Source organism: Poecilia reticulata, chromosome 1 (assembly GCF_904066995.2).
Source record: "Poecilia reticulata chromosome 1, P_reticulata-male-v2, whole genome shotgun sequence".
NCBI classification, from domain to species: Eukaryota; Metazoa; Chordata; class Actinopteri; order Cyprinodontiformes; family Poeciliidae; genus Poecilia; species Poecilia reticulata.
Genome location: NC_088830.1, coordinates 8,613,023 through 8,626,601, shown reverse-complemented (window position 1 = coordinate 8,626,601; position 13,579 = coordinate 8,613,023). Strand labels below are relative to the sequence as shown.

At 39.7% G+C, this 13,579-nt stretch overlaps 1 protein-coding gene across 7 annotated transcripts in view; it reads right to left on the bottom strand.

Annotated features, from left to right (window-relative positions):
• Window positions 1-2,558: 2,558 nt before the first annotated feature.
• The window catches only part of prkcaa (protein kinase C, alpha, a), a 141,355-nt gene continuing 130,334 nt past the window's right edge, over window positions 2,559-13,579 (bottom strand). For 4 of the 7 annotated variants that reach the window (XM_081604828.1, XM_008420254.3, XM_081604801.1 and 1 more), the window contains one exon: window positions 2,559-7,948. In XM_081604828.1, the coding sequence (XP_081460954.1) occupies window positions 7,784-7,948 (165 nt within the window). In that variant the 3' untranslated portion in view covers window positions 2,559-7,783. Of the gene's footprint in view, window positions 7,949-12,463; window positions 12,485-13,579 lie in introns of all 7 variants that reach the window. The other 3 variants (XM_081604791.1, XM_081604779.1, XM_081604811.1) reach the window with 1 other exon arrangement.

The window sequence follows — 13,579 nt, the reverse complement described above, 5'->3', positions numbered from 1 at the left end:
GTTAAAACCATGAACATTTGGTTTAGTGCTGAGAGGGAACGGCTCAGACTAACTCTCTCTAAACAGGATCGCTGATTCAGCGAGTCTGACTAATCAACACAACTGATCAGTGACTAAGGAAGCTGTCATCAGCTCGGTTCTGACTTGGCATTTTCCGCCGCCGCTCGCTGACCTGATTGGAAGGCAACCAGGCCCCGATTCTAATTCCAGTCAGCATCTCTTCTGCTTTGACTGTGTTATTTCTTTCCCAGCACATTTCAAACATGCTATTTTTACCTCTGCTTTGAAAAATAAAAAAAACACCTTCTAGCGCCGACACCTTCAAGTGAAAAACTAGCTGATAGTTTATGAAATTAGGAACACTCGGGGAGCAGAGAAACGTGTGTTTTTGGGTTTCAGCATCTAATTGGTGGACATCAATCAAAAAACATTAGTTTTACAACGCAAACACTGTTCAGGATGAGTCCTTTTCCCTAAATAATTATTAGACACTAGAAAAATGAACAAAAACATGGAGATCGACAACCTGGAGGATTGAGTGAATTTAGACTAACAGACATTGTTGAAACTCAAAAGTATTTCAAGCAAAAAGTTTTCTACACACAAATACCCCATTATACCACTATGGGGGCGGGGGCGGGGGGGGGGGGGGAGGGGTCATTTGAGTGTTTTACAAATTTCTTAAAAATTCAAAAATCACATTTACGTGAGCGGTGAATACTTTCCAGATGCATCTTAATTCAGTTCTATTTCACACCCAGTCTTGGTATTTGCTCACGACAACATGAATGTGAATTGGACTGTAACATCACTGCATCTGTTTTGCTTTAGGCAATATGGACGAATATGGACGCATAATAATGTAATCATCTATGACCACATTGTCTTTTCTCATCATTTTCTAACAGCTGAATGTTTACTTAAATTGTGTGTGTGTGTCTGCATTGGTGCAAAAGAAAGAAGAAAAGGAATCAACAGCTAGAAACTTTTAGCTGCTAAGTAAAATCCTGCAGGCTTGTCCAAAATAAGCATTTTTAGACTGATGTGTCATCTAAAAATAAAAAAAATAAAAATCTGTAAATATGTTTTATTGCACACAATGTGCACCTATGCTAAGTTAATAATTATTATTTATCTGTAATCCTAACTTACATGAATTTGACCAAAGGCATAAAAGACTTTTGGGAAGAAAAATAAACACGGTAGAAATGAGACCAAAACACGGTTTGCTAATTTACTTTCAGGATAGAAAACAGGAAAGAAAAGCATAACGGTATTGAAAATGTTTTGTTTTCTAAACTTAAAAGCATATATGCAGATAAAAATCTAGTAAAAGCCGAGATTATCCTCTCTCCTTATTTCACAATTGTTTTGCAAAGTTCATGCACTTTTCCAGAGGCATTAAATTTTGCGTTATTCTAAAATATGAAAGATGAGTACAAGCACGAGCTGTAGGAAGTGTGGCTTATGTTTAAGTAGAAACTATATACTACATAGGAAAAGTATTTAATTGTGTTTTTAACATTTAATCAGTCTGCTCAATGCCGACGTTCAGGGCACAAAACCATAAAATGTGTTAAAACTTTCAAAATATTTCCATTACTACTTAATTTGTCACATACCATAATTTCCAGGCTGAACATGAGGATCATTTTTTGCATTAACAAGACAAAGGAGCATCTAAAATGGTGCAGACGTCAAGGTTAGAAGAAATTAGCAAAAAAGTTTCACTGATCAATAGAAACCATTTGCAAGACTCTGACTTTAGCCTGACTCTTAAATTAATGGGGGGGAAAACTCGTCCTGAGAGAAAATGCTTCCTCTCGACTAAACCCGACAGCTCATCTCTGAGACCAGGCCAGTCTGTGTCTGGTGAAAAGGAAGACTTGTTGGTCAAATTTTATGAAATAATGCACGTTAAATTCTCCTACGCTGAACACGGTGGTGGCAGAGTGATTGTGTGACGCAGTGGAGTTGTTGGTGAGGATACGAATGAATGGAAAACAGGAAAATCCTAGGAGAAAACGTAAAACATGCAGTCAGAAAAACAATGCAATGATTTAGGCTGAAATGTGTGCAACGGTTAGAACGGCCCAGTCAAAGTCCAGACATAAACATCCAACAGAAAAACCGTGATTTGTCAGGGAAATTCCTGTTCAGAGAACCTCCATCCAATCTGAGCGAATCTGAGCTTTTTCGCAGCAAAAATTTGCAAATATTTTTATTCTAGATGTGCTAAACTGGGAAAGTTCGGGTCAGATGCAAATACCTACTTCACTTCCCAGACTTGAATTTGTTGAACTCATTTTATCTCTCCACTGTGCATTATTTTTGTTTAGGTTTACTACAATGCGGCCTAGTAAAATCCACCGTACGGGTTTGCGTTAGCACCGTTGGGCCAAACGAAACGAAGGAATGAATATGAATTCAGAAACGTAATCTAGATTACAATGAAACCTGAGTTGTAATCTTAACACAAAGAAACACACACACACGCACGCGCGCACGCACGCACGCACACACACACACACACAGCAGCAGCAGCATCAGTCTGGACCTCATTTTGCCTTTTTGTTTATTTGCATTATCATACATTAGGTACAAATGACACAATCTGTTACAAGGTTAAGTAGCTCAGACTTATGTTAAAGGTCTCAGGCTGTAACAACGGAAAAAAAAATAAAAATAAAACGTACACCATTTGCAAAATACAAGATGTTCGCTCTCTTTTACAGTCTTTTGTAGATACCTGCTGTAAATTATTTATATACAAGGACAGGGATGCAGCGATTATAAAAGAACACAGAAGAAGTAGGCGGAATTGTGGCTCTGTGGGTTCAGATATAAGGCATCCTTGTACTTTACCAATTCAGAAAATCAGTACCCATCATTCGCCAGGGAGGACTTATTAGAAGTTGCTGACTATAAGAAAGAAAACCCTCATTCGAATCTTATACACCCAAATATAAAACAACATATGTTCCTCTGTTACTTCTGGTAAGCTAAAATTTTCTAAATCAGCTCTAAAACGTTACGACAGTCTAAATATAAAATGAGAACGAAAAGGAAGAAGAATGCTGATAGTTGCCACCATCCAAGGGAAATCGAGAGTTTCCTGATCTGGAATTTCGTGGAAAAAAAAGTCAAGAAAACTAACGATAAAAGTGATAGATTGACTAGATTGGGGAGAAGAAATGGATCATTGTGACAAGGCACAGGGGCTGATACAAACATCGCCATCAGTAAACATCGTTCAACACGTCACCCGCGTACTCCTCCGTCAAATACGCCGTCATTTCACGTCGCTGAGGCGTTTATGACTCAGTTAATTTGACTCCGTGCCGGTCGCAGGGCGGTAAAGGGGACGCGAGCAGGCGTACGAGGATTACTCCAGTTTTTCTTTCTTAAAATCTAAAGGTTAATTACAGAAAATTAGGTTTTTATATTCAATAAACTGTAGGGGGAAAAAAACATTCACATTTACTGGAAGAAGCAACGAGAGAAGCATGGAGCAAAGTATCTTAAAAAAAGTAAATTAATCCTAGTTATTTAAGAAAAAATAGGTGTAGAACTGAATAAAAGACAAAATGTGGGGGGGAAAAAAAGGTAAACATGTTGCATCTTTACAAGCGGGGGGGGAAGGCACACGAGGAAAGATTAGATATTGTTACGCCCCTGTATGTCATAAACTACGAGACGTTCAGACATTTTGTTAAAGGGAAGAAGCTAGTCTAGGACACATACAGGGCAGAGACAGTATGTACAATGAATATTTGATCTTCTTTCACTGTAACCGACTGCAGAGGCTAAAATTAAACACTTGAGCTGATTCTCTTCCTGCTGTATAGCAGAGGACCCGACCGTCCGACTGACTGGCACTGCTACTCGTACTGAAACGTTACACAATTCCGCACCGATGGAGAGACACTGCGATAGTCTTGTGGTCAAGCCAGAAGATGCAGACCTGTTTGTCTGCATCTGTAGTCGGGTTCTGGTGTTTTTCCAGGTTTGGCACGTGCAGAAGGGTTGTAGAACGCAGGGAGGCGTAAGAAAAATGTTTTTATCAGTATCAGCAGTGAGTGGGTGCAACACAAAGGGGCGCCACGCTAGAGCGGGTGCCAAACGTGGGCGGAAAAATTATTTCTAGTCAGAATTTGGAAAGTCCATACGTGTCTGTGTAAACCTCAAGAAGTACTCAGCTGCATTCCAAAGTATCAGATGTGTCCTTTGATGATAAAACAGAGGAATAAACTGATGAAAATGTAAACAGCAGTTGCATTAAACAACAAAAAAAAGACCTCCTCCATCATCTGGTAATGATCAGTTTTTCTAATTCGCAGCTACACATTTTGGATTTGTTGTTCTATTCACCAACACAAATCAACCAAGTGCCATACTGTGGTTAGACCTGTCGCCATAAGCAATAAATCAGTTATTCACATGATAAATTAAAACGAGTGTGGTCATTTCCGTTAGGACATCAATCGTCATAGTGGCTCCCCTTGAAAGTAGTTGAAAAGCCGCCATTTTGAGAACAAACAGTTCACACCAAGTAAGAAGTAGTTAGTCTGCCTCTTTTGCCTGTTTTCCTTGTCCTTGTCAGCTCTAAAAAGCCATTTTAAAAAAAATGGCTTTTTTTTAAATTCCAAAATCCATTTTAGTTATTAGTTTCATTTGTTTTGCTTTATTTTTGGATATTTAAAATGCTTTCCGGTTCCAGTGTCGAATTGAAATTGAATGGTTTTTTTCGTCATTTTTCAGTGGATGGAATATGTGGTTATGGTTATGTCATTATTACTATATTTGTTGAGAATGGTCTCAAAAAGACATTATTGTTTACCGCAAAAATGTCTGGGCCAACAAAATTTGTCAGGCCTTTTTGTGTTTCCATATATTTGTCTGTCAACTTTACCTAATATTACCTAATATTAATATAAATATTACCTAATATAAATATTACCTAATATTTTTGGCAAAGTCATTGCTTTCACTTCGCTTTCCAATCTAACTGAGCAACCAAACGTCACTCTCAGTTGGCGCTTACCTGCTGAGATCTGCTAAACAGATTTACCGTCTCAATAATCCCTAAATTTGCCGCTTCACACCTTCTCAGTAAGACATCGATCAGATTAACTGGCTACATTTGTGTCTTTAAGACAGATCTGCAAGCGCTCAACAGAGGGTCTCCAAATAAATCAAAATATACAAACACAGAAGATGTGAAACAAATTAGGAACAACTCAGAACAATTACAGAAAAAAATTAAAAATTACCATTTCTTCCACCTATAACAGTAAAAATCTATAAGCCTGTCTTAAATGCTTCTTTGGGTAAAACTTTTATTTAAAGAATTTCAAATAAGTGCGTCTAAAAAGACCTATCCCTTTGCCAATAAGTACCCCCATTTTGCAACGTGTCGTAATGTTTTTCCAATTTACTCCCACTTTATTTTGAGACAAACCTTTCTCACTCGTGTATTTAAACATTAACCTTTGTATGTAGAAATGGGGTCCAACCGACCCCACATATGTAAAACTTGTATTAATTTCATAGTCCTCAATGTTTGCCTCAAGTCCTCACACGCACAAGGGTTAAGCACCAGTTTATTTCTCCTGGTAGCGAAGCGTTTCGATAAACTCTGGGTATCAGACGGCGGATGGCCCCTTGTTCTTGGAAAAGTCTGGTAGTGAAACACAGAAACGTCAAAAGTACAAAATGGCAAAGGGACAAAAAGGAGGAGAGCGCTTGAGTGTTGGATTAAAAGTTGGAAATTCTCCTCTTGCAGCATGCAGCACTGAGATGCCATGCACCAATGCTGCTCGTAAAACCGCATGCACACGCAGGACATTCAACAATTAGGAAATGCGTCCAATCCAAGCAAACCTGCAGTCAACATTTCTGAGAAGTACAAATAATAGCAATAAAACAAAACAAAACAAGTACAACAGATTTCTTTTCCCACAACCTGTTAAACTCATCCAGCCGATCGGCGTCAAACTCTTGTACAGACAGATATTGGCTTTACTGACTCAGGTAACGAACAGAAATGTATGCATGTGTTGGTATAAAAAAAATGCAAGTCATACGTATTTAAAAGGGTTAAAAACTATGTAAAGAGAAGGTACACACCGATTCTTTGATTAATCCATTAGTCTGAGCTAAAAATGGGGGTAAAGAAAGCAAACCTACTGATATGTTACAGCATAAAAGCAACGAGTTTTCAACAATTATGTTCAGTTTTTGTCACAGCAAAGTTTGGAAAAAAAGTTTGAAAATATCCTCACTGTGTCTGCTTAGATATTTATGGCGAACGAGAATTTAAACACTAACTAGTGTTGAAAAATGAATGAACTTACTTGGATTTCATGAGAGATTTGTGCAAACTAAACTAAACTAAACTAAAGCTGAATCAAATTTATCTCGTCCTCAAGAGGATTCATGAGGGAACTGTAGTTTAATAATAGCAGGGCAGTAGCTACGCGCATTATTTCATCATGAGTGCCTAAAGTCGAGTTTTACAAACTGGGAACATCCCTTTCCGTGCCTAAATGTTGTAATGTTGTTATTCATTTTTTTGTTGATTTGCTACAGATGTACATTAGCTGAGATTGGGATGGCAAAAAAAAGAAAAAAAAAAAGAAAGAAAGAAACTGAAATTGAATCCCACACTGTCACCGTTTAAAGTAAACAATCAGAAACCCAGAAAATGACACAGGACACATTTAATAACCAGGTGCTGTTTCAACGCCTGCACCACGCGTCCTTCATATTTGGCTAGAACATCTAAACTGCCTGATCTATGCGTATTCTGATTACCTAAAAAAATAATAAAATAAAATCACCAGCTACAGCGCCTTGTCAAAAGTACGTACTAACCCCAAGAAATTTTGCACATCTTTCCTGTTACAACCACAAACTTCACTGGATTTCACACACTTTTTTTTTAACGATACACGAGTGTGGCGAGGTCTATAGATCTATATCCATGCAAAATGCGGCATGTGTCTGAAAACCAGTACCCTGAACCCACCGTCTCCACAGCAGAATACGGCGGTGGCACCGGCATGCTGTGGGAATGCGTCTCTTCAGCTGAACATGTAAGCTGGTCGGAGTCGATGGGAAGATGGATGAAGCGAAATATAGCACCTAAAATCTCATTAAGAACCTTCGGCAAATTTGAACATTTTTCAAACTGTGTTTTCAGATTTTTAAATTAGAAAAAACATTTTAAAATCACATATTCTCATCCCGACTGGTTGCTTTGGACCTGCCGAAATCCGTCGAAGCTTGTGGTTGCAGCGGAAAGAAATCTGAAAAATTCAAGCGGTGCGAGTACCTTTTGCGCGACGCTGCGGATCTATTGACACCATTTGAATCCACTGAGGCTTGTAAACATATTTTGTTTTCTAAATCATATACTGGCATAGATTAATAAACCCTGGCACCCTTCCTTGTTTGAACACCTCCCAGGTCACCAGAGACACATCGTCCTAGTCGTCCTACAGTGCATGCTCATGATTAGTAAAAAAAACTAACAAAAAAAATTATGTCTTATGGCGACCGAAACCAATCTATTCAATTCATATTCTGTACTGGCAAGAAAAAAAAAAAGATGTACAAAGTAAATATGCATGCCCTAGACTCCTGCTTAGGAAGAACACCAACACATTGGGATCAACTGTGGGACTCGAGGCTCTAGTCGGATTTCGTCGACGGTTGGTTTTAGGTAGGCGGCAGTGAGCAGGGATCTTCGTCAGAGACTCTACCATCCTTCTCCTCCTCCTCATTCGCTGTTGACGATCGACGGGTGAACGAACTGAGGGTTGATGAAGGAGAAGCCTGCGAACTCGGCCTGGTCGATGTTGGCTATCACCAGCTCGTCGGGCGGCGTGAGCTGGGGTTGGGTGCGCGTGAAGAACTTGTCGAAGTTCTCCGCCCCTTTGCCACACTGCAAGAAAAAAAAGAAGAGACACACAAAGGAGAGAGGAGAGCTGTTTAGATGTCAGGTATGTGGAGGTGTCAGAGGTAAACAGAAAGACGGGAAACTTTTGCAGAACAGCACAAACTGTCAATTCAGAGAAGCTCTGTAGTTGTTTTTACAAAGTTAGAGCAACTCGAAATAGGATTTGTATTCCCAAAACATTTACACATTTTCTATTCAAATTTTAAGATATTTTGTCTCACGAAACAAGACAAAATAGCACCTTTATGCGTAAGTAGAAGGAAGATGAAGCCTGGTTTTCTTTTTTTCTTTTTTTGGAGAAATGAAAAGCTGAAAATGTGGCAGAGCCACGTTTTGCTGCAACTTCACATGCAAATCCAAACTCAATATGTCTTTACCAGATTTGTCTAAAGAGAACATTTTGCTCATTTCCCCCCACCTCCCCCCCCAAATAGTTCAAACTTATTTGGAATAGTTTCTGTTTTTAATTTTTCCCCTAGAATCTCCACTGGATTTAGGTCGGACTTTGACTGGGCCATTAAAACCCTTCAATGTGCTGTGATCTAAACCACTTGGTTGTAGGTCTGACTTTGTATATATTTGGCTATGCTCCAGCTGGATGCTAAACCTTCATTCTAGCTAGAAATATTTATCATTATTTTTGTTAGTTTTATTATTAAATGCTTATGTAACCCCAGTTAGTGAAGACATGTTGTTGTCTGTTGGTAGAAATGATGCATAATAAACCAGAGGAATGTACAAGAGAGAATAAGCAGGAAAAGAGAGCCCTACTCATGGGGCTAACCTACATTGTTTTAGCACACACAAACAAACATACAAATACCCTCTGCGAACACAACTAGCATTTAAGTTTCCCTTAGGAGCAACTCCTCTGCAGTTGTCTGCTGATATCTATAAAGCCATTTCATGGAGCTCCATCACACACGCCGCAGAATAAATTAAGAGTGGATGGCAACCTAAAGCCCCTCTCACCACTGCATAAACTTTGACGCCCTACATAACATGCTTCTCATTACTTACAAATAAGATTTACACGTCAAGGCTTGACTCAACACAAAGGCATGTTGGAGACTCTGTGGTTGAGTGGAAGAAAGTTCTCCGGTCTGTTGACAGCAACGTGAAGCTTTACAGCCATCAGAGAAGACGATGTGTTTGGCGGTCACGATGGCGACCGGAAGCATCCAGCTAAAAGCTACACGGAAATGGTTTGAAGACAACAACTTGGATGTTCTGGAGTGGCCCAGTCAAAGCCCAGACGTCAATGACATAGGGTAAAGTTGCGGAGTCCAGATAGGTCAATCCACACTGACTTTATACCTTGATTTCATCCAAAGGATCATCTAATAAATACAGACTTGAAGGGCGTGAATGATTGTCCAATTACTAATTTTATGTTACATTTTTGTTTTAAGAGAGATTAATTTTGTAGAGATCAGATTTCACTTTGAGATTAAAGTTTTCGTTTTGCCATTTTGGTCGAAGAGGTCCGTTGTTGCCCTGTGTGTTTTAGTCATTGAGTTCCAGCGTTTCAGTGTCTGTCAGCGTCTCGGTATCGGCGTGTTAAGATGCCTGTTAGGAAAGGTGCTCTGTTTTTTTTGTTTTTTTTTTACTTCTTTTTCCACTTCTGAACTGGCAGGCCAACACCGAGCTCGATTCAATGGAGACGAAGAGGAAAACTCGAGGGCGCAGATGTGTCCGAGAGGATTGCACTTGCGTGGGAGGTTTTTTTATTTATTTTATCTTTGACTGTGTCCGCTGCCACCGCCAGGTGACATTCGCCCTGAGCGAGCGCCGCCCTGTCGCAGCGGATCGACAGCAGGACCGACACCGCCAGATGAAAATCAAATGTGGCTCAACGTGCGCGCGCACACAAATAGCGCCCTCCCCTCCCCGCGCCGCACGCGCACACACCTGGCGGCTAATCGCCAGCGTCCTTCAACTGCTGGGCCACTCCGTCCACTTGTCGTCTTCTATCCATCACGGAGTAGTCATCGCTCAAGCGAGGCAGCACACTTTTTAAAATTTGACCTCCTACGACAATCTCCGGCACCGAAACGTCCCTTTGTGTGTCCCCGAGCGGTTGGTTAACTTGTGACATCTGGCCTCCGCCGCGGGGGGTCAACGCCGCCGACACCGCCGCCGCCTCTGTCGCAGTGCACGCGAAGCATATGCGGGATGAAGCTTCAGCTGCAGAACTGACAGCAGCACGCTTGGTTTATCCCAATATCTTGTCTTTTATTTCGCCGAACACGATCCAAGATTATCGCACGGTATTTTCCCCTCGATTTTGGAGTGCCAAACGCCAGAAATATGGAAATCATGTCGCAGAAGCAGCTCTAGTAGAAAATAAAAAAATGCTTGTTACATTTATTTTTTTCCCCCAAGAAAAACAAAAGGAAGGCAAGCGAACGCCTCATTAGGCAGTGATTCAGTCAGGCCTTAGTGGGTGAACTCTGGTCAGCATCCATCATGACACAGCGTCCTACATGAGTTTCTATGACCTACTTTCTCTCATGTTTAATCCGCCTCCCTCCCTCTTTACACACACACACGTCCCTTCATTTAACCACATTAAAAGAACACACACAGCCACTTGGGAAGATAAATAAGTCTGTGCCTCCATTAGGTTTGTGTTGAGACACACATTGATTCTTGTGTCTTTACTTCCCTCTGCTTAAAGCTGGCATTATGTAAAACTTTCCTTAGATTTTTTTCTTTTAAAATTGAATTAACACAATAAACAACCTAGTAGTTGCATCTAATAGCAGATATGTGGAGCTGTTTTATAGTAAAAATTATTAAATATTTAGTCTTATTTAATGAAATATATCTGAAACTCTTGGGTTATTATTCAAGATTGAATTACTGTACGGTAAATGTAATGTAATATAATGAAATAAAGTTATGAGTCAAGGGTTTCGCAACATGCATAAAAAAGAAAAATATATATATATATGTTGTTTTTGATGAGGTAATAACATTATAACATGATGTAAGGCTAAAGAAAAAAGTTTATTTTACATAATACCGTCCCTTTTAGGTGATCTGACCCACTCCCCCCCCCATTTTCTCTTTTATTCAAAGCGTAAAGACGACTCCACGTTCACATGTGACTGTGAATTATGTCGGCGCACTGGAAATGAACCGGACTTTGAATGCTAACACAGCTCAATGTTGTCAATTTTTTTACCTACAATCCCACCTGCGGCAGACGGTCGCAAAGTACCACCATCGACTTCTATAAATATGGACCGGTGCCAACTACGTTTGCCATGACAGTTGTTCTACCGTCCTCTGTGTTGCCTGAGGTCCTGGTCTTGTACATACAGATGGCCTGACTTTCCCGCTTAGGCAGTTTTTCCTTTTTTTTTTCACTGCAATTCCCCAGCTGTTGCAACCAAATGAAGTGTGATTGATTGAGAGGCAAAGAAAAATGAAGAAAGAAGGCAAAGAGGAGGAGTTGGATTAAAAAGGCAGGTATGGATGAAGGGTGAGAGGTTGATGCTTAATGGTAGCCAGTTATCAGTAATGGACTCGGGAATAACGTGCCGTTACATGGCATAGGAGGTGGATCATCCCTTTGGCTCTCTCTCTTCCCTCTAAGTGTCTTTGCGTACATCCAGAGCCATGCCAGCATGCGCTTGTGCGGTGAACATGCATGTTTAAATGCATTAAATCAACCAGTACAGTGCCTTTCATAACCATCGACTTTTCCATATTTTGTCACTTCATAGCCATGAACTTCATTGTGTTTGGGGATTTTTGCTTGAAAGCCAAACAGATACGAGGTTTTCAAAACTTTCATGACCAAAAATCTAAAAGGTTTGTTGTCCATGTGCAATCTGCCCAATTTACTCCCAACAACCACATAGTAAAGTTCAGCGTGAGTCGTCTCCAGCTGTTAGGCGATTAGCCGAGAGAGACCCCTTCTGTGCAAATTTAGGGACACTTAAAATTATGATTTCACTGGAAACTTGTCGCGATCCAGCCGCTTGTTTACACGTCTCCAGTGATCAGAGGCACTTTTTGAAAACATGTCTCAGAGTGAAACTTTTCTGTAACTCCACCCACTGAGGCGTGAAGTACTCCGCAGCTGCATGGTTTTTTCCCCCCCCTTAAAATTGCGCAAATTAAAACTACAAAAACAAATGTAGTTTCGAATTTGGACATTTGGAAAAGTTCAACATGTTTGGATACATTTTAAGGCACTGCATATATACGCTCACTCTCCAGTGCTCCAGTCTCTACTAGCATTCGATTCTCAACACAGCACACCAAAGCAACAAACTGATGCAGAAGCAGCAGAAACCTCCTTCGGTACTTTTTAAAATCTATACAAAACGTCTTTTTCTTCAGCCAACTCACACACACACGCACACACACACACGCACGCACGCACGCACGCACGCACGCACGCACGCACAAACATTTTTCTTCGACATACACACACAAAGCTCACAATGCATCCACTCGATGGGTAAAAACTCAGTCAGGATTCACCTTATCGGAGGAGGTGGGGCCCTTGAGGGTTGAAGAAGTGGAGAGGTGAAGTTTTAAAAATGAACACACACAGACACACACTCATCTGTAAACAACGCTGAGTGAAGTATTTGGTCCTGTGTTTGTTTTTTCCTGAAGGAAATGCAGCATACATGAATCCTCTACAGAGCTGGGAGTCTTTATTTTGATCAATGTTCATGAATTTAGGTCATAAATGATTTAAAGGGTGAAGTTTGGATTCAGGATTTATTACCAGCAATGGATCAGGTATTACAATTTCTTTTTTGGAACATTTTAAAAAATAATCACTAAAGTGACTATTTTTGTTGTTTTTTAAATTTTATTCAAAATCATCAGTGATATTGTGTTGGTGTTCATGTCAATAAGCACATAGAACAAATTTTTATCAGTAAAAGAAGAACTTGTATAAATACATTTTATTGAAAGATGTACATTTCATTAAAGTAGAATTAGCAAAGCAGCTTTTCATGGTTCAAGTTGGGATCATTTTTTTCAGAAGGCCACAGGAATGGAACAAACTATATTTTAGTTTGTTAGTATGTTGAGGAAATGTTAGACAAAAAACATTTTGGGACCAAACCCATTTAGGAATTCTTACTGTATCTCTGACGTTTGGTTTTTATTAGCAAATGTAACATGTGCAAGAATTTCAAATATTAGTGGTTTGGTGATGGTAGATAAAAGCTTCATTCTTTTTTTGGGATAAAAACGTACAAATTCCCAAAGGGAAATGCCTCCACTGTGTGCTGCACAAAGATAAGGCGCATCTGTCATGTGTGATTGTTTGAGCGAAAAGCTCTGGGAAACTCAGATAAGACTTTTTAAGCTCTAATAATCAGAACAAGAACAGCAACTAATGTAAAGATAAGGATTAGTTTGTGTGGATTGAATTTCCTCAATGCCACAAATCTTATGATAAAAAGAAAAACAGCTCTACTTGACATACAAACGTGTTCAACTTTGTAAGAAAGCTTGAATGAAATGTGGCATCACATAAAAATGAGTTTGTAAAAGGAACAAATTGTTCATTCTAAAAGTGTTGTGTGCTCAGGTTTACAGAATTTGTGTTTTAAGTATTTTAAGTGTTTTTCTACA